Here is a 27,288-nt window from a genome sequence, read left to right on the forward strand (position 1 = left end):
AGCTTTCAACGCTTGGGCAAACCAGCTTGAAAGTGGGATTGAAACAGTACCTACTTTGCAGAAACTGGAAATTTTTTGAAGACCGAAAGAAAACAAGAAGACGTACCAATACGCCTCATTTCAACCTATGCTTTAATCTGAGAAAGCTCCAGTGATAACAATAACGCAGCCTTAACCTATATCTCCACATTCTTCTCTTTATTCACAATACAATCCCAGATGTAGTTTGCATCGTTTCACTTTCACCATTACGAAATGGATTGGTTTTCCATTCAATAAAAAGACAAACTGTATCATACAGTAAAATATCCAGTAAACAACATGACCAACACTCAGTTGCCCAGAATTAACCACATAGTTCAAATACAGCACCAAAATTACGATATCACCTTTCTCATTAGAACAAGAAAACCAAAAACAATATCAACAGCTTTAAAATACAAGACGTAAACTTCATAATAACGTTGCACGCATAACAAATACCTCATGCTTCTACACAGAAAGTAAATGGTCCGTGTGTAACAGGGACAAGCAGACTGTTAAAAGAAGTCCTGAACCTTCTATGGACTTTATAGTTAAGAAAAAAACGCCCCTCGTGTGAATTTAATTTTGTTCCCGTCTCATTTTCAAATAAGAAAAGTTTCTTTGGAAATCCAAAATTGCTTGCACCAAATGCTGAAGTCCGATCTCTGGCCAAAGTTCGTTGGGGGAGTACAGAAGGGATGATGCACTTTGCCATAGAAGGAAATTGCTTAAACGTGTCTCGCCTGAAGTACGTATTATGATATCAGGATCAGGCGCAACAGCCATACGCATGTGTTTCTCGATATCTTCCACATCGATGAGAGACTTGCCTTTATTTTTCCCATTATATCTTAGTCCAATTAAACCATATCCGGCACCACTACTGTCAAGGACTCTGAACTCTTCTGATTTTTCTTCGCAAGTTTTTTCAATGGCATGGACAATCTCATCTGTTGACGTATAGGCGATGCAAATTGATAGCACAGCTTTTGAATTATCAGCAGTGGCGTCCATAGCCCTTTTGGCCGCCAACTTGACAGAGTTGTTCAATAGTTCAAAATTTCCAATAATATACACCCTCACTCCGTATTGGCTAAGTACACACTCCCCCTCAATTAACGATTCAATCTTTTCTTGAATCAACTGCATAGTGGATTGAACTTCTTCAGGCCTTCTTTTGAAATTTTCGATGCTAAAAGCATAAACAGTCACGTATTTCACATCAAACTCGTAACAATATCTTAGCATGTTCATAAGAGCAGAGTACCCCTCCTTATGGCCAGCCCCTTCTTCTAAATTTAGCTTCTTTGCATATCTCCGATTTCCATCCATGATAAATGCAATATGCTTTGGCATAGGTCCAACAGATAGAATAAAAAATAAACATCTGCGAAGAAAGCTTTTCAAATCTTCAAAGAATTGAGTTGCTAGATTACAAATCTTGCTCTCCATAAACACTTTAAATGAAGTGTGACAAACCTTTTATGAAATTAGCCTGATAACAACAAAAAAATCATATTATCCACTGTCCATGTTGTTCTAACTCATAAATAATGATTTAGGCCCGTGAAAGAGCAAATTGGTGGCTGGAGGGGGCGGTCCCCCTCCTCCTTCAACTTGCTGGTATATGTATCTTTTTTTAATGTATGAACATTAGTTCAAACTAGAAAAATTTTCTACATAAATTTTGCTCCTCTACACACCATTTCAGGCTCCATTAAAGCAGATTACTTTCGGTCGCACCGGGGTGTGTTCTTGATTTGTCAACCAATGCATTTCACTTTCTAGGATCAAAGGAATGAAACCAGCATGGGAAGATAGCTGTCGCTTCCTTTTAGCAAGAATCTTGAGATTTTTGGTAACAAATTCACTCGAAAAAATAATCCTTAATTCACAAAAGTTATCAACTTTTTTCCTGATAAATTGATCAATCAATGAAACACATACTCCAGAATAAAATGAATAAAATAATCAAGATTCTAGGCTCCAGCAAACATCTTCACAATTTAACAAGCTCACACGTCAAATCGACCAAGTAAGATTTATAAATCAAGGATAGCAACAAATTAAAGAACTCACCAGAAAAAAATTTCACCCTCCCCAACGGAAAAACTCAAGACATCCGTGCATCACATAAAGTAGAACAAAAAAAAAATCATATTTACATTCCATAACAATATTATCCGGATTTAGATCACTTATACCAAGATATTCAGTGATAACACCTGGCATGGATACCACATAAACATAAATGTTTAACCTTTACACAGATTTATCTGAAAGAATGACTCTTACATAGATGAATCCAAGAAAATATATGGGACGAATTCAGAAAGAGAGGATATTCACCTGGGTTTTCCGAAAATCTCGTGGTAAAGAAAGGAAAACTTGATGCAATGGACGAATCCGACAGTGATTTCGTTCTACTTTTCGTTTTTCTGTCGTTTGCGCTTTGAACGATGCTCATGATTATATTCTGAATTGACCCTTCATATTTTAATTGATTTGAGTCTCTCGCAACAGAGGACACATGTACAATAATTAATTAATTAATTGGGAGACGTGGATTCTCACCTAAAAAGGCATTTGCAATTTCAAATGATTTCTCGCATCACTATATTTTACTTTAGCATTACTTTTGACCACTCAAAAGTCGATTCTCCAGTTTTGTTCAGATTCAACTCAACTACAAGCAGCGAGGACTTGGTCTTATTGTTAAGGTTGATGTTCTAAAATTTGTTGTTTTCATGTTCGAGTTTTTTGATTATGGGTAATTTTCTAATTTATTTAAATAGATTTAGTTGTTTATTTGAACAAATAAATCACGGATATCCTATCGATAGTACAGATAGTTACATTGTATCTTTGTGGTCTGAAACAATATTATGCTTATACAATAAAATAAACGCAACATCTAAAATTTTTAAATGAGATGCTGACAAATTTTGTACCATTGAATTAAGGAAAATGGAATTTATTGTATTTTTAAATATCTTTTTTTATTACAAAGCTGGAGATTTTTTTTCCTTTTACATGGGCTCAAGCCCACGTCTTCCTAAAGATGACAATTGGCACGGCTGGAAGGGGAGGGGGGATTTGTCATCCCTGTCTCTATCTGACTATCTCCATATTTTTAAATTGACAATAGACGGATTCCAGCAACATATAAAACGAAATGAGAAAAAGTGGACAAAAAAATACAGCAAAAAATTGAAGGTGCATTTGAAAAAATCTCCAAACTTGAACATATACCCGATATCGTGTCCACGAACCCGCCTTATTTTCAAGGTTTCCCCACAAAGTCCCGAACCCAGAGCAAAAATTGTCATCCTAACCTCTCCTTTGTATGGAAGAGATTTATATTATTTCGTCTAAGTGGCCGGGACTGTATTTTTAAGAATCTAAATTGGACCATGGGCTGGTGTCCTCCCCTAAAATATAATGGACTGTTTACACCCCAATGCCTCATAAGAATTCTAAGCCCAATTAACACTTGTTCCACTGGGCCCATAAATGTGGCATAACTGGATTTGGTTTAAACCCCCAAGGCGTTCTTGGGGAAACGAAAATTCTGGTATATATGTTAAAGATTGATATTTGTACTTGATTTAAAAGTTAGTTCAAAGAGAATATTGTCTAAGTTTATATATATATGTTATCACGCCTCGGATCCGCGCTCGCGCCTGCGTGACGGTATAATGGGCCCCTATAGCAACTATTTCGTATTCGTCCTCGTTTTACGAAAATGATTAACTCAAGTTGTTATAGAAATCAATTGTAAGCTCATTATAAACTTATATTAAATCTTTAATTTTTAAGATGTGGAACAAAGGTATCATAATCTCCCTCCTTCAGAACGCGATGTCCTCGTCGCGGCTTGACCACTCGATCCACCATCGCCGAGAATCTAGAGGTGACTCCTACATGTTCAACATGTGGCTCCCGTCATGTAGCACTGTTCCCCGCAGGTTCAAGAGGTGGCTCTCATGCACGTAGCACTTTGCCCCGCATAGCACTTATTTCACGGTGTTCATTGCTGGTAACCGGGCTTTGATACCATTCTGTCACGTCCTGGGCCCAGGCCCAGGCCTGCGTGACTGCACAATGTGATCAAATAGCAACTACTTTGTATTCGTCTTCGTTTTATATAAATGATTAACCCAAGTTGCTATAGAAGTCAATTGTAAGCTCATTATAAAATCATTTTAAATCTTTAATTTTTAAGGTGTGAGACAAGAGAATCACATATGTAACTCCAAAAGATTTAATCGTGTGAGATATCTAACGCTCACTGCTCACGTCCAGGAATGAACAACATGAGCTTTTAATTTTACAATAAATTATCAAATGTTTATATGGCAGTCTAACACATAACGGTAGGTCTGAACTCTGATAAAATGTTAAGATTAATATTTTGACCTAACTCAACTCCAAAAGGTAGCTCGAGAAAAGAGGACTATCCTAGTTCATATATACAACTCTCAATATCTCAAGACAACCGATGTAAGACGTCTAAAAACACAAGAGCTTTTATATTTTCAACAATGCATACCAATGGGTCGATTCGACAATTAACTAGTTGTCATATTCTATTACTGTTGGGGAATAAATGTTGCGCTTAGGCATCATTTGACTAATTGATGAGATGGTGAAAGATATATAATATCAATATACTTGGATAATATAATGATATATGAAACTAATTAGTTTGTAGAAATTGAGCCAAGTATATTCAAAACAAGAATCAACGTTTTATTCTCCACCCCAAGTGATGTTTAACTGATCCTTTTTTTCCCAAATGTATTGCACTATATGCAGGGGTGTAGCCAGAAATTTTTTGTCGTGGACAAAATTTTATTCAAATTAAAAGAAAATACAAATTATATTATTTTAATTTTTAGGATAAAAATAAAAATTATTTAAAAAATAATATAAAATATATAATAGAATTCTTCTTAAATCGGTGATTGTCAAATTGGTGAAACCAGGATTCGAACTACATTTCACTAAATATTGTTTTTCTGGATTGTTTTCAAGACACAATCAATAAGTATGTCCATACAAAAAATTAACATGTTGAAAACATGAGAATCTCATACACCAAGTAAATTTATAATTAATGACAACATAAAAAACTAGTAAAAAGAAAAATATTTTTGAGAGCATACATAAAATAATAATAAATTAAAATTCATGCTACAAGTAAAAACTTAAAAGTAAAAACTACAATAATAATAAAAAACGTACAAAACTAAAAAAACTATGATTCATTAGGCACAAAAAAAGCGCTAAAAAAAGTCCGATAATAAATGTAAAAATATATGTCGGCTGTATAAATTTTTGGTATTGAGTTGTATGTAAATTTAAAAATCTTCAACCCGTAATTCTGCTGGGCAAGAAGCGCTACATCCGTCCCTGGCTATGTGCAAAAATGTTGTCGATATATCAAAGATAGGTTGCTTGTCTGCATTCGTTTCAGGTCTCACGGCCAACATCATTTGTCCAGACTTCCTCCTTTGAGATAATTCGCTGCCTCTGGAAAAAATGACAGAAATCCTCGTCTTTACAGCATGCATGCAGTTATTTCAAATGTGCTCTGTGTCGACAATATGTTAGGTTGGTGGTAGACTATAATTAAATGAGGGTTGACAAAATTGACGAAGAAAAATGTTGTTTCATATCTCAAGAAGAGTTCTTCTTGCGGCATTTTTTTGGTTTAGATCGAGTACGAAGAATATGCCAAAGAAACATTTTCCGGAATCCCATTTATCAAGTGATGAACTTGTTAATTACTACAGCGGAATCCCATTTATCAAGTGATGGACTTGTTAATTACTAATGTATCAATCTGCCCGTATACGTAGCTCATTTTGTTTCCTCCCCGAATTTAGAAAAATGTGAACAGCAATAGCTTTGTCAATTGTTTATGGGCAGCCTCTTTGACAATCCTGCAGATATTCTATTTGGAGGCCTTTTAATCTAATATTCATTAGTCACAATGTATTTCCACACTCACTTTGCAAAGTAACACTTTGTTGCAGTATTACACCAAGGAGTTGGACCTACGTTCTTGTTTACTATACGAGGTCAATTCGAGCATTGACGGATTTGTCTATGCTACTTTTGGAGTGCTTCGTCATAGAGGTTGGACCTATTTTGGAGAGCAATATTTTTTCCACTAATATATTCCTATTTAATATGGGGTTTTGCTATTAATTAGCTGTTGGAAATATGACGAACCATTTATTGAATGATTTCCAATTTCTCGAAAAATGGGTAGAAAAGTGGAACTTCATCCGAAACACACATCTGATGTATGAAATCAAATTTAGCTAGAAAATTTTAAATCCAAAAGATAATTCAGTTGGTTAGAGAACTAATGATGCATGAAATCAATTTTGGTACATTTGGAAATTTTAAAAATCCGGAAGAGATTCAATTGGGACAAAAAGTTGTGTGAGATGGTCTCACGTGTCGTATTTGGTGAGACGGATCTTTTATTTGGATCATCTATGAAAAAATATTAATTTTTATGTTAAGATTATTATTTTTTATTGTGAATATGAATATAGTTGACCTGTCTTATATATAAAGTTTCGTGAGACCGTCTCATAAAAGATCTACTCTTCGACTGATTTATGCGGTGGAAAATTGGCAAGTTCAACTTTATGTTGCCGTCATTATACTTTCATGTGTTTGAGAAATTCAACTGTTATTTATTGTCATTAAATAGGGGTACACTTGGCAAGTTCCAGCCGGCATATTATATCAAGAGTAGTATCTTGTGACAAGATTTCACAAATCTTTATATGTGAGACGGGTAAATCCTACCGATATTCACAATAAAAAATAATACTTTTAGCATAAAAATAATATTTTTTGCATGGATGACCCCAATAAGATATCCGTCTCACAAAATACGTCTCGTGAAACCGTCTCACACAAGTTTTTGCCTTATACCAAAGGGCCAAAATCAATGTAATGTATACCAAACTAGACCTTAATATTTAAAATTTTCAGGGCCTAAATTAGTTTTTTTTTTTTTTGGGATAAATATTGAGTAGTAGCTCTTATTATAATTTCAAAACCACCCTGAAAAAGAACAAATGTGTGTTTGGTTGATTATATTAAATAAAGATAGATGGATAGTCAAGTTTAAGATCCATTTTTTTAGATAACTACTTGAATCGATCTTAATGGTATGCTTGACAATTTCGAAAATACTTAACAAGCCTGTTTATGAGTCGAACTGGAGTCAGATTCATTAAACATGATGAATGAACTATTGATGAACCGAGTTTAGCAATTCACGAGTTTAATAATTTGAAAATAAGTTAAGCTCAAGTCTCATCATGAAATCTCGATTCCAACTCGGACCGAACTCAAAATTTATATTACTAAGCCCAACTCAACTCGTTTACGTCACCGCTTCGATGTATTTACGTATCAGGCCCGAAATAGTTGCTTCTGTTTGACCTATTAAATTATTATGAATCTTTAGTTTTATTTGTCCACTAGCTCAGTTTATGCAGACAGAAAAAGTACTCATTTCATTTTGTTGATTGGTTTCACATGTTCTGCCCCTGAAGAAATATATTTCATATATTATATAAGTTTCACATTTATTTTATGTAAATTCATATAAAATAGAAGTTTTTTAATGGTATTTTCGAGTTTTGGACGAATATATTCCACCACCTTTTAATAATACGACAAAGTTTTATATGATAAAAATGTTTTATTTATTCATTTTTATGCAACAAATTGGCTTTATTGTCAATATTTTTTTTACGATAAAATTGTAATCGACGTTGTTAAAAACATATTTGATACCAAATTCTATAGAGATTTGTTGTCCTTTGATCACGACTATAGAGATTGGTAGAGAGATATGTTGTTCTTTGATCATGATAAACAAACTATTAAAGACGACGTGAATTAATTGTTTCGACATGTTTGATGCTACTATTCCCTTTGGTGGCTATAAGATGAGTGGAACTGGAAGGGAAAAGGGGAAATATAGAGGTGAAGGCGGTCGTCATCCCTCTAGTCAATCCGGCATGGTTGTAAATGCATGAATTGATCATAATGCAGCACTTTTTTTAGACCTTTTTATAGAGAAAAATTGAAATAAATTGGAGGATTATGTTTTTGTTCATTGTTAATCTGTTTTCTCTCCGTGGACTAATATGAGTCAAGCTCGTTTTCTACAAGAACTTGTCGTAAAGCTGCTATATAAAAATATTGTAATATAAAGATTTCTGCAGATATGTATATGTTATAGTTTCATTGACGGACTTGATTCCAATTTTTGCTTAGATTGGAATGATGTGTTAAAACTCATCCTTTCTGAAACACGGCGAGCTTTCTCAAGAACTGCAACAGCACGTTCCATCGATGGGCGTTGCTGCTTAAGCCCAGTACAAGATAAGGCCAGCTTGAACAATAGCTGAAACCCCTCGACAGAGTATTCTCCATTCAGTTTTGGATCAGCGAACTCTGTTATATCCCCTCCTTTCATCAGATTTTTAGCCTGCATGAAATAAAAATATTGGGGTTATTTTGAGGATAAACCTAAATAAGAAAGCAAAAAAAATTGAATTTCCTCACCATTTTACTCAGAGGCATTGGTCTTGTAACATCAAGATTAATGACTCGTTGTCCCGACAAAAGTTGCAGAAGAACAATCCCAAAACTGTAAACATCTGTGGATGGATGGACGTGGTGATTTTTCTGGTACTCGGGGTCGACATAGCCAAGTGTCCCTCGAACTTCAGAGCTCACGTAGGATTGCCCCATGGAGATAACTTTTGATAATCCAAAATCGGATAGTTTTGCTTGAAAATTTGAGCCAAGAAGTATATTTGTGGGCTGCAACATACAATGTTAAAATTCTTTGAACTATTGGAGGAAAACATGCATTTAAAAGAGGTATAATTGGACAAAAATTTACCTTAATATCACGATGAACAATGCAGCCTTCATGAAAAGTGTGCAGAAATCTCAGCCCTTTGCCACAGTCAATAGCAATTTCCAGTCTTTGGATCCAAGTTAGAATTTTATCTTTACCTATAACGTATAAAATTCATTATAAATCCTTGTTCACTTAAATATTCAATCCCCAACCAAGGGAATAACATTACCGAATAGCCATCCAGAGAGGTTGCCATTGTCGCAGAGTTCGTAAACAAGAAAGCTCTCGTCTTCTCCATCGCAATGGCCCAATAACTTGACGAGATTCGGGTGTTTGACATGTGATAAGCTTGTAACTTCTCTGATAAACGTCTCCATGTGAGCGTCGTTTGTAATGTGTTTAACCGCGATATGCCGGCCATCTGATAAGATACCCTTGTATACTTTTCCTGGTAAAAAAGTATCATTACAACATCAGAAATTTGACTGCTGTCTTAACTGTTTTTCATGCTATATGTCAGATTTTAACCTGCTATTCCTTGGCCAATGAGGTTTAATTCACTAAGATTGTTTGTAGACAAGTAAACTTCTCTTAGAGATATCTCAATACTGCTGGATTCTTCAGAAACTGATGCTACACTTGCTGTCGAGTTAAAAAAGGCAATATTATCTTGACAGTAGACTAACAAGTATCACCAACCAATCTTAAAAAACACATACCTTCAGTTATTTTTGGTGGTTTTATTTTACTTGGTTTTCTAAGCAAAACTACCAATGCAACAGCTACCACTACTGTAATCCCTATCACACCACCAATCAAAACTTCGAGACCTGCAAACCTTTCAACAAATTAATAAGTTTTTTCAAGAAATAAAGATACACATAATACAGGTTCTTGATTTCACCATACCTTTAACGAACATAACCTTCTTTACATTTCTTTCCTGATCATCTGCAGGAGATTTCAACAAAGGGAAAAAATTATCATTTTTTAGATCAAGAAAACAAATACCTTTTTTTGACAAGTTACCTATATGAACTCCATTTCCAAGGCATGCATATATCGATTGAACCCATCCCGAATCCTGAATTCTTCGGCTTGTCAAAGAAATCAGCACCGAAAACTTGCAGATATCAGTTTCTTCCTTTGTTGAGACATTGCTCCTGTTATCTGAAACAACGATCCGTTCCCACGTTCCAAAACAAGTACCGCACTCTTTTTCATAATCACCATCTAAATCTATATTCTCGCAACCTTGATCTAAACTTTCCAAAGCACTTCCAAAGTTTGAAACAACATCCGTCACCGTGTAATCAGAACAACCTCCGGCTCCACTCGTTAGCTTATCGAAACCACAGGATGAAACGTCGTTTAAGCAATCTTTTTGCCTTGTGATGTTCAAGTATATCTTTTCTGTTTTGTTCGCATGGTTTGCTAATCCGTATAAGTATCGTTTAAACTGTGATCCACAGCTTTCACTGGTTAAAAATCCATCCCAGTTCCCTCCAATGATGTTTGAGCCATTCCCATATGAGGGAATTTCCATGTTCAGTACACATTCATTCGCCAAAACTTGTAAAAATGCAGAGTAAATAATGATGGACAAGGCCAAATTTGTAAGATTAATCATCTTACCGAAGGCTACAAAGGATTCATGGAAAGAATTAGGAGTACAGGATCATTCATCTTTCGCATATGAAATATTCATCGAACCAACGGATGTTAAAATATTCGCTAGTCAGGATGGCGAAATGCACCAGAGATCAGTTCATTTGAAATGAGAAGATGCCTGCTATAGGCAAATATTATTTTGAGAACATTGTTGAAATTTAAGATTGGACTAGAAGCTAACCAGTGAAATAATTTTCATATTTATGAAAATGGTTTTGTTGTTACATGAATTCTTGGATTGTTGTTTCGTTGAATGAGTCTAATACATCCCTGGAATAATGAATTGACTTATGGAACAACGTTAGATCCTGTCTGCAAGCAAAAGGCCAAGAAGACGAATACAAAAAATTACGATATAAATAAAGCAATTTGCTCAGCTGTCAATTCAAATATTCGGCAGAGGAATAGGGATCGTAGGAATATTGACATTTATTTTTCTAATTAACGTCTCGTTCTGTATAAAAATTATAAAGAACAAAAAATTACGATCATGAGCTATCTCGATCTTGGGCTTCTTTGGGGGCATTGTCCCATCTTGGGTTCCCACTGAGACCTTTTCCATCACGGACTTTTCCATGCGCCGCCATTACTCATAGAACTCTCCATACCAGGATGGTGGAGTGGTACCTCCCCAAATCTCGAATCCATGACCTCTTGGCATAAGTTCATAGTTCAAAGAGACTTGGACTAGCCCATGATCGTTACAAAAAATGTATATGAAATACATATAGTGTATATGAAATACACTATATATAGAATTTATGTCTATTACAAAGTATATTATTATCAAAATTTTCTTATTAAATTGAACATAAGCTCATTTTAGTTTCGAAGGCTTTAACTTTGAAGATTTTTTATCTCATCATTTTAATATTATTATAATAATCATGTTTATTTATTATATACTTTATCATCCTCAATCATAATTTGTTTATTTTTTATTTTTATTATTCCATTTCCCTCTTTGAACTCCGTTTGTTGGTACTCCGGGCCGCAGCTTCCTGGCAGAACCCCCAATCAAGTGGGCCGAAAAGTAAAGAGTTTTTCGACCCATAAAGTTTTGGGCCTCACGACATGACAAAATAGGCGTCTCCTTAAGATCCATTAGAAGCTCATGGGCTTTATCTGGAGGATGCCACTTTTCGAGTTAACCATTGTTGACCAGTAGAAAATTAGTGATAATTTCGAAATTCATAGAATATTTTAACCATTGTTGACCAGCAGAAAATATTTCTCCTTCATTAGAATACGGGTGAAATTGACAAAATGTAAATTTTCAAGAAATTCGAAATACATTTAAAATTACCTTTACAATTAATAATGAACACGTGATAGATATTTAATTAATCCCAAAAGCCAATTGAAATTTATCGGGTCATTAGTTTAAGACAAAAACTTGTGTAAGACGGTCTCACAGATCGTATTTTGTGAGACAAAACTCTTTGTGTCATTGACCCGTCTCACATATAAAGATTCGTGAGGCCGTCTTACAAGAGACCTCCTTTTAGTTTAGTTACCCTTTGATAAAAGGCAAAAACTTGTGTGAGACGGTCTCACGGGTCGTATTTTGTGAGACTGATATCTTATTGGGTCATCCTTGAAAAATTATTACTTTTTATGCTAAAAATATTATTTTTTATTGTGAATATCGGTAGGATTGACTCGTCTAACTGATAAAGATTCGTGAGACCGTCTCACAAGAGACATATTCTTGATAAAATTCTAGAAATGAAAACTTTTTTTTTAAGGATGAAAATTTTTCTAATGGATTTGGGTCCTGCAAGAAAAACTCGATACAGGGACGGAGATTCCCATTTTTTTAAATCCTCGAAATAGTTCGGGACAAATATATGGATACTATCCTTATCCCCGAACTTACATCGAAAATAATAATAATAATAATAAGTTTTGATTCCCCCGATCTTGCTTCCTCGAACTCGAAACTGCGGGATCAAATCTCCATCTTTATTTTTGTTTCAAAAATATTAACGGAGCAGGACGTAGATTTCTCGAACCCGAAAAACCATAGATCGGAATGATTGTGAGTCGGAGATAAAATTCGTGGACGAAACTCTTACTAATTCACTGATTAAAAAGTTAAATTCTTCCAATTTGTTTTCTTGACACCAGTAAATTAAATTATGGGCTTTAAATTGCAAGCTTTTATCCATCAAATTTCGAACCCCAAATCACCCCTAGAATACAAGGACAATCCCGTCATCACGGTCTCATTATTATTCTCGTTCGAAGCACGGACGAACTCGCCATGGAACCCAAGAAAAGACCATTTTCTCCTAGACTGGAAAGGGCAACTATGCCATTTCAGCACCTCAGGGTCACCTTTTCACCTGTTTTCAAGTACCCTTCTCCCCACACTCCATTATCGTTCTTGTTTATCGCCTTTCTTCCCTTCTTACAAAACTGACAATCAAGATTTGTTCTTTACTCTCTCATGCACACCTCTCTCGTTTCTAATTGTTCTGCACAATTAAAAATCCCATCTTTTTCACTAAACAATTCGCCATTGCTCTCACTCTGTGTTCTTTAATAATCTTTTACCGAATACTAAGCTCCCTGATTTCAAAAGGGTTGTTTTCAATTTTTGTTTTTCTTAATATTTTGAGGGATTCTTTATTTGAAAAATGGAGAATCGGAATGGTTTTGGAGACTTGAACTCAAGTGTGGGTGTTTCTAAAACCATGGCGTTTCTCATAGATTTAAATGAAACGCCCATAGTATCACCTCGTGAGAGAGACGGTACCATATCGATATGTTCAGTCTGCGGCAGAGAGGTCGTGGCTGGAAGAAGTGGGGCAACAAAAGAGGAGCATCGGGAGTGGAAGTGCTTCCGCTGTTTACTTCAGAATGACGGAGCCAGCAGCAGCGGAGGAGCTGGAGCTGGATTCGATATAAATGCTTCACCACCACGGGAGGCCCGGCTGACCACTTGAGCGGCGGGAGATGTTAATTTATTTCTTTTAATTTTTTCATCTGTCTATTTATTTATATAATCTTTGTTCTTGTTTGAAATTGATTGATAAGTTTTGACCTTTTCTATTTCCGAATGTATTCTTTATTTTTTGTGTTGAATTAATTTAGATTTTGGGTGATTAGTGCTATTTTTTTTTCAACACACGAAGATTGCTTTTGGTGATGCTTTAGAAATCCTGTTTGGAGGATTAAGGAGACGCCCTTTTCTTTGTTTTTCTTAATGCTTTGGATACGGACTGCATTCCTACTTATGTTTCGTGTGTTTCAAAATTTATTCATGAATGAGAATCCTTGTATAAAAAATTTTAAGAGCGAGGAATGTAAAGTTAATTTATCCATACATCTTGCATAAGGTATGTGCTGCTCCATTTTTTTTGGTGTCATGCTGAAATTGACTTACCATAAGAAGGTGAAATAGAAAAAAAATACCTTCAACACAAAATAAGTAGAATGAAAATCGGCAATCTTTGTGTATCCGATCTGGCCAACAGGAAATAAACAGAGATAACCTAGACAATGTACGGGGAATAAATGAAAAATGAAGTAAGATGATTGATAAGCACGAATTATATAGCGTTTTAGGGATTTTATTTTGTCGTATTCGTGCTTATCTAGCGAGTTTATTCCGAGTTTTGCGCTTTATTCGTTTTATTATTGATATTTGCAGATTTCATCAAAAGATGATTAAAGCCAACGAAAGAGAAAGAAAGTCAAGCTGAACAATGCCATATCAGAAACACCCGGAAAAATAGGGAATAGTACAAAGAGCATAACAGGACCCCTACACGGACCCGTGTAAGGGTCTGTGTCTTAGAAGCCCAAGGAAGAATTTTACAGAGCCTACACGGACCCCATTCAAGACCTGTACCCGGGGTCCATGTCCATCATCATCCGAGAATGAAAATCACAGTGACTACACGGACCTCTATCCGGACCCCTACATGGGGTCCGTGTCCAGTGTTTTCCGGACAGAATCTTACAGAGTGTACACGGACCCGTACACGGATGTCTACACGGGGTCCGTGCCCTTCATATCAACATCAGATTTGGCGAAGATTTTCTTGGAGATTTGGAGAGAAGAGATAAAATCAGGCTCGAAAATAGAAGATAAAATGGAGGAAAACCTAAGATTTGGGGATTTTTGGAACGTGTGTGATACGTGAGAGAATTGCAGAGAAGACGGCGACGGCTTGGGAAAAAAGAGAGAAAACTGCACTTCACACGCAAGATTCGCGCACCATCGCTGAGATTTTCTTCTATCTTGTTTTCTTAATTTTATTCATGAATTCGAATATTAGATTTTCTTCTAGTTTTGAATTTATGGAGTAGTTTTTCTCATCATTCGATTTTTACAGGCTCAAGAAGGATTACTAGAGACAATAAATGATGTATCGAGTAGGCTTGAAAGGCTCAAACGGTCCAAAGATCGCCTAAATCATCCCTAAATCACCATCGTTCGTATTTTCACTTCGAGGGCTAATCAGACAAGTTCTAGTCTGTTGCAAAATTTCTCCTTTTTTTTAGTTCACCTTGCACCAATTCACCATTAATGATCAAAAGTCTGACCACGTGCATGGAATGAAACAAAACTGGTTAAAGTCTGACTCTTTCCTTGAAACTACGACTCCTCTCATTCAATACTAGTCGTGAAACGGTTTCCGGGGTGATCCAAAATCTAACAAATTAATCCGGTTATCAAGTAAAACAAGAGTTCTTTCTCTAGATATAGTCTCATCCTACGTGAAAAATGTTGTTAAGTGCTGTGTAACGATGTGTAACAAAACTGACCCACCACCACACTTGAAATCGACACTGCCCTCAGTGTAAAGCGATGAAAAATGAACTATCAAGACAATTAAAGCAAAAACACTTATCTGGAAAAATGTCGAGTAAGTGGTGAAAATGTGGTAGCAATCATCAACTCCTGAAAAGAACGACATCGAACACACAAAGAAACGTAAAACGGAATAGGAAAGGCACACAAGCAAACGAATAAACCCAAAAGATGATAATCATAAATAATAAGTGTCATAAAATGAACATCAACATCTGAACGAAATGCACAAAATGAGAAAACTGATAAAATCCTCCACAAGTTCAAAAATAATAAAGCTAACTACTCGTCGTCGGATCCCACGTCCAAATCCTCTAGGCCATCGAGTGTGGATCTGTCGAAAGGTGGCGCATAGATATCATTGGAAAATGACTGTGTCCTGGCATGGTGCTCGAGTCGAGCCAATCGGGTGCGCAAGTCGTCCATGCAGTCAAATATGGCCGAGAAGACCTGACGAGTACCTCTCAGGGCGCGCTGTCGTGGGGGCAAACCAACTTGAGGTCCTGCTCGAGCATCCAATGCTGCCTCTTCCTCCACTCGATTTTCCCAGGCTCGCTCATCAGCTGCAGGGGGAGGCACTGGTGGGTCACGGGGATGTGGACTGATATGGTGACTCCCGGGATTTCGATACCAAGCACCCTGCCTAAAAATGAAATACATGCCCTGCATGGCCTGGGGTGAGAGCATCTGTGTAGAGGTGGGGAGGAAAGAAGTCTCACCAGTGAGATCGACACCGTGGGCCGCCAAAATCCGGGTGATGATGATAGGAAATGGGGCATATGGCGTCCTATTCTTCGTGAGATCAATGTGGGCGACTGAACGCATATGGGAAATCATGATCGACGCCACCGGAATAGCAGGAATGGCCCCCAATCCATTCAACATCTTGTCTACGATATATAGATCCATAAGGCGTACCTCATTGTTTTTGGCCTTCCTCGGAATGATGTTGGCTCCCGTGAAGTAACAGATTAGGCGATCAAGCAGCGGGAGGGACGTCGGAAGGACGTTGGTGCGGGAGGCGGTTTGGGATGGGAAATAGTGTAGACGGCTCCGCGCTTGAGGGATGCGGAAAGTGATGTCCGACAGGAAGAGATCCAACTGATTGAAGACCACCGGAGGCCCGTCATTGGGGACATTCAAAATAGCGGCCAAAGATGCGCTAGTTAACTCAATAGTAACCCCTTTGACGTAAGTACGTATATGCTGCATCCCTGTCTTGTCTTTTTCCTCAAAATTCGCGTAGAATTGCCAGACTAACTCGGGGTAATAAGGTCCGGTGATGTCCAGATCAACTCACGGGAGCCAACATCATTCCGAGGAAGGCTGGAAACAATGAGGTCCGCCATACGTATATATCGTAGACAAGATGTTGAATGGATTGGGAGCCATTCCTGCTATTCCGGTGGCGTCGATCATGATTTCCCATATGCGTTCAGTCGCCCACATTGGTCCCACGAAGAATAGGACGCCATATGCCCCCTTTCCTATCATCGTCTCCCGGATTTTGGCGGCCCACGGTGTCGATCTCACTGGTGAGACTTCCTTCTTCCCCACCTCTACACAGACGCTCTCACCCCAGGCCATGCATGGCATGTATTTCATTTTTAGGCAGGGTGCTTGGTATCGAAATCCCGGGAGTCACCATATCAGTCCACATCCCCGTGACCCACCAGTTCCTCCCCCTGCAGCTGATGAGCGAGCCTGGGAAGATCGAGTGGAGGAAGAGGCAGCATTGGATGCCCGAGCAGGACCTCAAGTTGGTTTTCCCTCACGACAGCGCGCCTCGAGAGGTACTCGTCAGGTCTTCTCGGCCATATTTGACTGCATGGACGACTTGCGCACCCGATTGGCTCGACTCGAGCACCATGCCAGGACGCAGTCATTTTCCAATGATATCTATGCGCCACCTTTCGATTGATCCACACTCGATGGCTTAGAGGATTTGGACGTGGGATCCGACGACGAGTAGTTAGCTTTATTATTTTTGAACTTGTGGAGGATTTTATCAGTTTTCTCATTTTGTGCATTTCGTTCAGATGTTGATGTTCATTTTATGACACTTATTATTTATGATTATCATCTTTTGGGTTTATTCGTTTGCTTGTGTGCCTTTCCTATTCCGTTTTACGTTTCTTTGTGTGTTCGATGTCGTTCTTTTCAGAAGTTGATGATTGCTACCACATTTTCACCACTTACTTGACATTTTTTCCAGAGAAATGTTTTTGCTTTAATTGTCTTGATAGTTCATTTTTCATCGCTTTACACTGAGGGCAGTGTCGATTTCAAGTGTGTGGATGAGTCAGTTTTGTTACACATCGTTACACAGTACTTAACAACACTTTTCACGTAGGATGGAACTATATCTAGAGAAAGAACTCTTGTTTTACTTGATAACCGGATTAATTTGTTAGATTTTGGATCACCCGGTTTCATGACTAGTATTGAATGAGAGGAGTCGTAGTTTCAAGGAAAGAGTCAGACTTTAACCAGTTTTGTATTGACATTTCATTCCATGCACGTGGTCAGACTTTTGATCATTGATGATGAATTGGTGCAAGGTGAACTTAAAAAAAAAGTGCAACAACTTAGAACTTGTCTGATTAGCCCTCGAAGCGAAAATACGAACGATGGTGATTTAGGGATGATTTAGGCGATTTTTGGACCATTTGAGCCTTTCAAGCCTACCCGATACATAATTTATTGTCTCTAGTAACCTTTCTTGAGCCTGTAAAAATCGAATGATGTGTGTCAATGACACACAATTAGACCCCATTCGTAATTTATTCAATGTCCTACATCAACCACATGAATTTTAGCCTATACACTTTTTCCTACCTATGTTTGAGAGAAATAAACCTGCTGTACACGATGAAATATCCAGATACGCCAATGAGTTGAAGAAATATGTTTGAAGATGTCGATGAAACACTATAAAAAAAAAGTTTTTTGAAAATGAAAGAGGAAAAGTGTATGGCATTGAAGACACCCGAAAAATCTATGGGTGAAAGTTGAAGGACAATGAAAAAGAAAGGAGATGATAGAGCTCTAAAGATGATAAAAATACAATAGATTGGTGGCAAGTTAAAAGTTGAATGAATGCGCTGCAGGAATATGTTTATTTTCTCTCACTTTTGATTCTCATTTCTTTTATTGTAGCCGTGAACCTTGGCCTTACGTTATAAACTTGAAAAGACCTATTAACCAAGTCATGATCGTTCAACATTTAGTAGAGAAGGGTATGAAAGTCAAGCATATGGGGCGTTTCGAAAATAAATGAATATAAGTGATCCTGAAACCACATAGCTGTTGATGAGTATGAGTTCTGACTTGCACACTACACACATCTCATTCTGTTGATCTTTACTGGGTAATGTTTGAATCTTAAATTGCGATGAAAACGAATCTTGTGATATTCAAAGCATGATCTTTTGACCGGAGGTGATAGAATGTGAAAAATTGAGAAGTTTTGATTGTGTTACTTGAGTTTTGAATCGAAGATATGTCTCATCTTTATTTCATATCCGATTTGTTCCAGGACAAACAAAGGTTAAGTGTGGGGAATTGATAAGCACAAATTATATAGCGTTTTAGGATTTTATTTTGTCGTATTCGTGCTTATCTGGCGAGTTTATTCCGAGTTTTGCGCTTTATTCGTTTTATTATTGCTATTTGCAGGTTTGACCAAAAGATGATTAAAGCCCACGAAAGAGAAATAAAGTCAAGCTGCACAATGCCATGTCAGAAACAACCGAAAAAATAGGGAATAGTACAAAGAGCATAACAGGACCTGTACACGGACTCCGTGTAAGGGTCCGTGTCTTAGAAGCCCAAGGAAGAATTTTACAGAGCCTACACGGACCCCATTCCGGACCTGTACCCAGGGTCCGTGTCCATTATCATCCGATAATGAAAATCACAGTGACTACACGGACCTCTATCCGGACCCCGTGTCCAGTGTTTCCCGGACAGAATCTTACAGAGTGTACACGGACCCGTACACGGATGTCTACACGGGGTCCGTGCCCTTCATATCAACATCAGATTTGGCGAAGATTTTCTTGGAGATTTGGAGAGAAGAGATAAAATCAGGCTCGAAAATAAAAGATAAAATGGAGGAAAACCTAAGATTTGAGGATTTTTGGAACGTGTGTGATACTTGAGAGAATTGCAGAGAAGACGGCGACGACTTGGGAAAAAAGAGAAAAAACCGCACTTCACACGCAAGATTCGCGCACCATCGCTGAGATTTTCTCCTCTCTTGTTTTCTTAATTTTATTCATGAATTCGAATATTAGATTTTCTTCTAATTTTGAATTTATGGAGTAGTTTTTCTTGTGATCGGGACCACGATAGAGACGAACTTTTGATCTTTTTTCATTCACTGGATTATTTGATTTATGAATTAAGTTCATGTTATTGATTAATGTTTGCGTAATTTTCGTGCTTTTAATTTGGCCAATTATTTGCATGTCTGTTGTTCGATCTTGACTCGAAAGATAATAGATTGAATTTAACTTCAAAAATATTAATCAACACACGGTTAAACTGGCTAGAAATAGTATTCGGTTTCAAGGTGCGATTTTAGGTGACAGTTGTGATTCCATCGTTGAATAATACGTTTTTGTTTAATTATATTCAATTAGAAATAATTGGACTGTTAAATGAAAATAGGATTATAAACTCTAGAAATAGATTTATAGTTAAATTAGAGAATTTCATCGTGACATCAATAATCCGTGGTTAAATAATTCCAATGCATGACAATAATTAAAGTTTGGTACCGTTGTGTATTCCCGGTCATTTTGTTGAATTTGAAAACTTCCCAAGTTTCAACTTGTTCTGCAAATTCGATCTTAGTTATTAATTTAGCATAATTTAATTTAATTTAACTAATTTAAATTATCATCAAATCACTTGTTATTGTTTGCCTAGATTAAATCGAATAATTTAAATCTTAGTATTTAAATAATAGTATATGTGGGATCGATACTTGGACTTGTCGTCCATTTACTATAACCTGACCTAGTCCGCTTGCTAGATTTATTCCCAACCGAAATAATCGGTCAATGATGTACCTTTTCGATCCATACGTTAGATACCATAGGCTGTTAATGTCTGGGTCGCTTTGATCAACCAGAAAACAAGATATGAAATGTGCCTCTTGAATACTCTTTTGGACAACCTCCATAGTCCAGTTATTGTTGAGATTTCTAATGATAAAAATAGAGGAAATACCATTTCCCTCACCATTTAAAGGGAGGGTAGGGGAAGAGATCTGTGGTGGCTACTTTGAAAACTGGTTTCCTCTAACCCTTCCCCTCTCTCCCTTTTATAGAGGAGTAAGGGAAAAGATAGGGCGGCGGCGTCTACTCTGCTGATTAATTTGCTTTAATACTTGCATCCCATTTTATATGCAGGGTTTTTATGCTCTGGCTTTTCATGTTGAGCTTAACATAAAGTTTTGGACAAACAACATTTTGTTATAAAGGCCCTAATGAGTAACCGTTGGGCCGAAGAATGAAATTTATGGGAGGTTAATTGAAATTTTAATTTGGTTTTTTCTACTTGCTTAAAGCAGTAGTATTTCCAAATCTTTCCATATATTTTATACTTTTGGTAACTCGTAAGAGTTGATTAAAGTTAATGGATGATATTCACTTCAAGTCTTGATTCATTCTTTTATAAATCAAATTGAGAAGTTTATACGATAATATAACTTTCATAATTTACAATTGTGGAACAATAGTGTTCCTCTTGGAGTAATTGGGACTTTCAAATTAAAAGTAGAGATGCATACTATTGCTAGCACGCAGCAGCTCTTCAAAAGTAGAACCCAAGCTGGCTAGTTTTATTTCATATTAAACAATGAAACCATCAATTACTTTTTCTGTTTTGTTATCTTCTTGAAATTAATTCGATCGCAGTATCTAGAATAATATTATTCTGATTCTCATTTTGACAACATTTTGCATGAGTTTAAATAATTCGGTGTTGAACATGCAAAAAGGGCACAACATTTGGCCTCAATACCTGTCTCAATTACTGAGCGGCAGTCAGTAACTATCTCTTCTTAAAACTGTATTTTTTCGTTGAATAATTCCTTGCTTCTATTTTAAACTTTACTTCATGTTAACAGCTTCACGTAATTATTTGTTTTGGATGTTTGAAGATGTATTTGATTATGCTAACACAAATGGGACACCTTTTTGATCGAAGAACTTTGTCCCTGGTGTATCAATGGATGTGTCATTGTGTTGCCCACCATGATTTCATGCTCTTTGCCAAGCTATACCCAACCCTTGTGCTTTGCGATGTTTTCTTTTTCATCCTTTTGTTATATATGATGTTATGATAATTTCTTTCACGGTCTGATTCTTGTGACACCCTTACTAATTGCTTAATCGTTTTCTGTACTCTTACGTTTAATTGCAGATTTCAGCAACCTTTCAACCCGTATCAGTATGTGTTTATGATTTGCAGGATACATGCTGTAACTACAAACTCTTAGACGGTATGTTATTGAAATAAAAGGTGTTCTAGGAGAAGGTTGGCATGTGGAATTTGATTTCTGCGATAGAAGATTTAGAAACTCAGCTGTTTATGTGACACCTGATGGATGGAGGTTCAAGTCAATGAAGGATGTTGCTAGCCATTTAGGAATTCCGTTGAGCTATCACAAAGCAGCTCAGAAGGAATCCTCAGTTTTTGCCTCCTCCCGGAACTGCAGAGAACCTGAACTCAACATACAGAAACTGGTATTTTCAGGAAATGGTAGCCAAGGGGATTATATCCACGTAAGTATTATTTATTAAGTTCGCGTGGATAATTTTATAATATATCACCTTCCAAGTACCTTCTCGCGTAGAAGTGTACTGGTAAAAGTGAATTGAGTGCCAATAGCACCTAACGAATGTGCAAATTTGGTAGTCATTAATATTTTAAAAACTCTTGAAGCCGAACTCAGAAACCGTAAAAGAGTTAAGGTACTCTTCCTCAAAATATCTGCACCGAATGAAATCACCCATTGTCATAGATAAACTGGTTCATCTGTGCTAGTCATGGGGTGATTTATACAGGACCATATTTGCCCATATGCCAATAAGTTTGAGTTTTTCTGACTTATCATTCTTAATTTTTCAGGACGGCTTCCCAATTCAGTTTCAGGACTTCTGTCTTTTATCAGCTGGCAATGTTGATCCTCGGCCAGCATACCATAATATCAACCAAATCTGGCCAGTTGGTTACAGATGTAGCTGGCGTGATAAAATTACAGGGTCCGTTTTTGTATGTGATGTTTCGGATGGTGGTGAACGTGGTCCTACTTTCAAGGTTCAGAGATTCCCATGTACCACACAGTTTATTCCGGTGGGTTCAGCTATCCTCTCATGGACTAATTCAGTTCCGAGCAAAGGAAATGACAGAATGGGGTTAGATGAATTAGCCACATCCCCCCTTGTTGATGATGACGATCTTTCTATAATAACTTTACTAAATGAACGCAGTCCGCCATGTCTTGAAAATTTTGTTTCTAAGTCAAGGAGCAACGATGTGGTTTACAATTCTGGGCAAAATACATCTTCCAATTCAAATTTGGAATGCGGGCTCCCGTGGGCTGGAAATTCAATAGGTGAGCTAGGACATAGTAGTGTCATCGGGGAATTTCAATTAGAGGGCAGATCAACATCATCTGTTTGGGAAATGGTCTCTGAAGCTTTTATGTATGCTTTCCACGAGATGTTTAAACGAAGTGGTGCTGTCAAGTTTTTCTGTGGGCACGATATATATGAAATGAATAACGAAAATCTGGACAATACGGATTCTTTATCTAGATATTCTTACTGTGGTGCTCCTATCAATGTCCCTCGACTGATACAGAATGAGAGAGATTTCTAACATGGTTAAAGCAGGACAGGTACTCGAGGATGCAATTAAAAGTGAGTACTTGCATACCGATTGGTGGTATTGGTCATCCCCGTCAACTGCGGCTAAAATGACCACACTGTCTGCCCTATCTTTGCGTATCTACTCACTGGACTCAGCCATCTCGTATGAGAAACCTTTTCCAAATGGCGCTAGAGAAATTGTGCCAATAGCTTCCTTGGATGAGGATGTACCTCAAAAGACAACGAATCACGGCAGAAGACCTCTGAGTCTGAACCTATGAGGTTCCAAGAACAAGGAGTCATAGTTGTATATGTTAGAATATAATATATTATTGTTAGCTCTCAAGAGTAGATTAGTCATTTATCTCAAGGGTAGATTAGTCATTTATTCTTTTTGTGTTTACCCTAGGTATATAAACATATTCTCTTTGTATTCTTTATTCAGTTTTACAATACTACGACTTGAGCTTTCCGCTCACTCTCTATTTCTTCATGGTATCAGAGCCGGGTTCTCATGGATCTGTCAATCGTAGAGAAGAACTGTTAATCTCATCCACAGCTTTCGCGGATCGAACTCCGCGGTGAGTTCGCTGGGGGTGCAGGGGGCAGCGCGCCCCCGCCCGGGGTTCGGGGCAGAGTCCCGACCAAATTTTTTTTGCTGTGTTCGTACAATTTTTCGTTCCTCAAGTTTCTATTTGGTAATCGACTTCTTCTCTGCATCGTGTTTTGTTTTACTCGTTCGGTTTTGTTTGGTTTTGGCATCATGGCTACACGTAAAGATGATTCTCTTCAGTCAATTAGTGTTCAATTGGATGGAAAAAATTATTCGTATTGGGGTTATGTTATGAAGAATTTCTTGCGGGGGAAATCGATGTGGGGCTATGTCACAGGTGTACGAGACAAGCCTACAGACCAGACGAACCCTGATTATGCTGTGTCATTGGATGTTTGGGAGACAGATAATTCGAAGATTATTACGTGGATTAATAATTCTGTTGCGCACTCAATAGGTGCTCAATTGGCAAAATACGAGACTGCTAAGGAGGTTTGGGATCATCTGGCACACTTGTATACATAGTCTAATTTTGCCAAACAATATCAATTGGAGACAGATATTCGTGCTCTTCAGCAGAAAGATATGAGCATCCAAGAATTTTATTCTGTCATGTCGTCACTCTGTGATCAATTGGCATTAACAGAATCTGCAGAATTGCGAGCATTCTCACCTTATATTGCTCAGGAGAGAAGAACAGCGCTTGGTACAGTTTTTGATGGCACTTCGGAATGATTTTGAGGGTCTGCGTGGGACGATTCTTCATCGTAACCCTCTTCCTTCTGTTGACTCGGTTGTAAATGAATTGTTAGCTGAAGAGATTCGTCTTAAGTCTCACGTTGACAAAGGGACAATCCCGATTACACCATCTGTCTTTGCAGCTCCTCAACGACCTCAAGCTAATCACCAAAACAGGTCAAATACAAAGGTTTCTCAAGATGAGTGTGCTTTTTGTAAAGAGAAGGGGCACTGGAAAGCTCAATGCCCACTATTGTTGAGTAAAGGAAAAGTGCAGCCGCAACAGCAACAACAACGACCACACAACACTCCGTGGAAACCACAGCAGCAACATCAGCCATCTCAGAACACTCCATGGAAACCACAGCAGCAGCAGCAGCCATCTCAGAACACTCCATGGAAACCACAGCAGCAGCAGCAGCCATCTCAGAACACTCCATGGAAACCTGGTAATCCATCAAACCAGTGGACATATCGACCACCTCAGTCTAACAATGCAGTTGCTGCACTGTCTTTGGATCCGTATTTGTTTGAGCAGTTTCAACAGTTCCTCGCTTCACAGCCTCATGCTATGTCAGCTTCTTCACATATAGGTTTGTCATCCTCTGGCACTTCAGGTATATCTTCGTCCATCTGGGTCTTGGATTCAGGAGCATCTCATCATATGTCTCCTGATTTGTCATCTTTTGCTTCTTTGTCTCACAATTCTTCCATTGAAATTGTGACTGCTGATGGTACACCTATGCCATTAGTAGGCGTTGGTTCTCTTGTTACGTGTTGTTTATCTTTTCTCGATGTATACTATATTCCCAATCTTACACTTAATCTTGTTTCGGTCAGTCAATTATGTGAGTCTGGATACTTAGTCTACTTCTCTTCTTCAAATTGTTATGTGCAGGACCCGCGATCCCAGAGGCTGATTGGGACGGGCCGTAGACAGGGGGGACTTTTTGTTTTGGATTATCTCAGAGTACCAGATGTTGCAGCATCTAGTGTGGATCTCTCTTCTTTTCGTTTGAGTCAGTCGTCTTCTGTTTTTTATTTATGGCATAATCGTCTAGGACACGTTTCTGCGTCTCGTTTGAATTTTTTAGCGTCTACAGGAGCGCTAGGAACTTTGAAAAGTCATGATATTTCTGATTGTAGTGGTTGTAAACTGGCAAAATTTTCGGCATTACCTTTTTATAAAAGTCTATCTTTTTCTCCTACTCCTTTTGATCTTGTTCATTCAGATGTGTGGGGACCATCTCCTGTTCCCACGAAAGGGGGGTCGAGATATTATGTTTCTTTTATTGATTATTGCACTCGTTATTGTTGGATTTATCTGATGAAACATAGATCTGATTATCTTGCTATTTTCAATGATTTTAAAGCTCTTGTGAAAAATCAACATTCAGCTGTCATCAAGTGTTTTCGTTGTGATTTGGGGGGTGAATACACTTCTAATGATTTTTCGCGTTTGCTTGCTTCTGATGGTACCATACATCAAACCTCGTGTAGAGAAACCCCTGAACAAAATGGTGTTGCCGAAAGAAAACATAGACATATTGTCGAACAGCCCGCTCTTTCTTACTGTCTTCTAATGTTCCTATTGCATTTTGGGGTGAAGCAATTCTTACTGCTGTTCACGTGATCAATAGAATCCCAACTTCACACAATTCAGGTTTGTCACCCTTTGAAAAAATGTATGGTCATGCTCCTGATTATTCTTCATTGCGTGTTTTTGGTTGTGCCTGTTTTGTTCTCCGACCGCAGATCGAGCGCAATAAGTTGTCTCCGCGCTCTGCTCTGTGTGTTTTCATGGGTTATGGTATTGGTCAAAAAGGGTATCGTTGCTTTGATCCAATTAGTCAAAAACTTTATGTCTCTCGTCATGTTGTGTTTCTTGAACATGTTCCATTCTTTTCTATACCTGTTAGTTCGCATAATATGACACATGCAGATCTTATTCGTATTGACCCTTTCACCTCCGACACCGACGAGACTTTGCCCACGACCACACTAGAGACTCATGCTCCTCCAAATCCCTCTACAACAACCCAATCATCTCCTGGCATCGCGGATAATCCTCCACTCCGTCAGTCCACTCGGGTTCGTAAGTCTACTCGACTACCTGATTTTGCTTATTCGTGTTATTCTAGCTCTTTCGCTTCATTTGTTGCCTCTGTTCATCGTCTCTCTGAGCCTTTATCCTATAGCGAAGCTGTTGGTAATCCACTTTGGCAGAATGCTATGGCTTAGGAACTGACTGCTCTTCATCATACTCATACATGGGATTTGGTTATGTTGCCACCCGGAAAGCACACCATTGGCTCTCGTTGGATCTACAAGATCAAGACCAAATCTGATGGATCTATTGAACGCTACAAAGCTCGTCTTGTTGCTAAAGGTTACTCTCAGAAGCATGGCATGGATTATGAGGAAACATTTGCCCCCGTTGCTAAAATGACGACAGTTCGTACTCTAATTGCTGTTGCTTCTGTTCGTCGATGGAAAATCTCTCAGATGGATGTCAAGAATGCTTTCTTGAATGGTGATCTTCATGAAGAAGTTTTTATGGCTCCTTCTCCTGGTGTTGCTCACCAACCTGGTGAAGTTTGTAGACTTCGTAAGGCTCTTTATGGTCTCAAACAAGCTCCTCGTGCTTGGTTTGAGAAATTTTCTATAGTGATTACTT

At 37.8% G+C, this 27,288-nt stretch overlaps 3 protein-coding genes across 8 annotated transcripts; 1 reads left to right on the forward strand and 2 right to left on the reverse strand.

The window, feature by feature from the left end:
* Positions 1 to 377: 377 nt before the first annotated feature.
* On the reverse strand, positions 378 to 3,368 carry LOC142533475 (dehydrodolichyl diphosphate synthase CPT3-like). Of its 5 annotated transcripts, XM_075640264.1 has the most exons (4): positions 3,293 to 3,368; positions 2,374 to 2,648; positions 1,728 to 2,249; positions 378 to 1,519 (listed from the first exon to the last, which is right to left on the reverse strand). In XM_075640264.1, the coding sequence occupies exon 4, from the start codon at positions 1,474 to 1,476 to the stop codon at positions 604 to 606; it is 873 nt and encodes a 290-aa protein (XP_075496379.1). In that variant the 5' UTR covers positions 1,477 to 1,519; positions 1,728 to 2,249; positions 2,374 to 2,648; positions 3,293 to 3,368; the 3' UTR covers positions 378 to 603. The 5 variants fall into 5 exon arrangements, with proteins under 5 accessions (XP_075496379.1, XP_075496378.1, XP_075496380.1 ...); XM_075640263.1 differs by lacking the exon at positions 1,728 to 2,249; XM_075640265.1 differs by lacking the exon at positions 1,728 to 2,249 and having other exon boundaries at positions 2,320 to 2,648.
* A 4,800-nt stretch (positions 3,369 to 8,168) lies between these two features.
* On the reverse strand, positions 8,169 to 10,882 carry LOC142533105 (uncharacterized). 2 transcript variants are annotated; one of them, XM_075639744.1, is made up of 8 exons: positions 9,968 to 10,882; positions 9,848 to 9,889; positions 9,658 to 9,768; positions 9,467 to 9,580; positions 9,168 to 9,386; positions 8,978 to 9,093; positions 8,635 to 8,895; positions 8,169 to 8,557 (listed from the first exon to the last, which is right to left on the reverse strand). In XM_075639744.1, the coding sequence occupies exons 1-8, from the start codon at positions 10,566 to 10,568 to the stop codon at positions 8,303 to 8,305; spliced, it is 1,719 nt and encodes a 572-aa protein (XP_075495859.1). In that variant the 5' UTR covers positions 10,569 to 10,882; the 3' UTR covers positions 8,169 to 8,302. The 2 variants fall into 2 exon arrangements, with proteins under 2 accessions (XP_075495859.1, XP_075495858.1); XM_075639743.1 differs by having other exon boundaries at positions 9,848 to 10,882.
* Positions 10,883 to 21,928: 11,046 nt separating this feature from the next.
* On the forward strand, positions 21,929 to 23,335 carry LOC142533294 (methyl-CpG-binding domain-containing protein 9-like). Its single transcript, XM_075640017.1, has 2 exons — positions 21,929 to 22,231; positions 22,578 to 23,335. Exons 1-2 carry the CDS (start codon positions 22,070 to 22,072, stop codon positions 23,328 to 23,330), a joined length of 915 nt encoding a protein of 304 aa, XP_075496132.1. The 5' UTR covers positions 21,929 to 22,069; the 3' UTR covers positions 23,331 to 23,335.
* Positions 23,336 to 27,288: the final 3,953 nt, after the last annotated feature.

The sequence above is a fragment of the Primulina tabacum genome, chromosome 18 (genome assembly GCF_025594145.1).
Source record: "Primulina tabacum isolate GXHZ01 chromosome 18, ASM2559414v2, whole genome shotgun sequence".
Taxonomy (NCBI): domain Eukaryota; kingdom Viridiplantae; phylum Streptophyta; class Magnoliopsida; order Lamiales; family Gesneriaceae; genus Primulina; species Primulina tabacum.

What these genes read in the sequence shown, in the direction of transcription:
- LOC142533475 (XM_075640263.1), bottom strand. Translation starts at nt 1,476, where the DNA reads ATGGAGAGCAAGATTTGTAATCTAGCAACTCAATTCTTTGAAGATTTG.
- LOC142533105 (XM_075639743.1), bottom strand. Translation starts at nt 10,568, where the DNA reads ATGATTAATCTTACAAATTTGGCCTTGTCCATCATTATTTACTCTGCA. An exon ending in GAAGGTTATGTTCGTTAAAG is followed by an intron (nt 9,769 to 9,847) that starts GTATGGTGAAAT and finishes AAAGGTTTGCAG; the next exon opens with GTCTCGAAGTTTTGATTGGT. An exon ending in CCTCTCTGGATGGCTATTCG is followed by an intron (nt 9,094 to 9,167) that starts GTAATGTTATTC and finishes TATACGTTATAG; the next exon opens with GTAAAGATAAAATTCTAACT.
- LOC142533294 (XM_075640017.1), top strand. Translation starts at nt 22,070, where the DNA reads ATGAAGGATGTTGCTAGCCATTTAGGAATTCCGTTGAGCTATCACAAA. An exon ending in GCCAAGGGGATTATATCCAC is followed by an intron (nt 22,232 to 22,577) that starts GTAAGTATTATT and finishes TTAATTTTTCAG; the next exon opens with GACGGCTTCCCAATTCAGTT.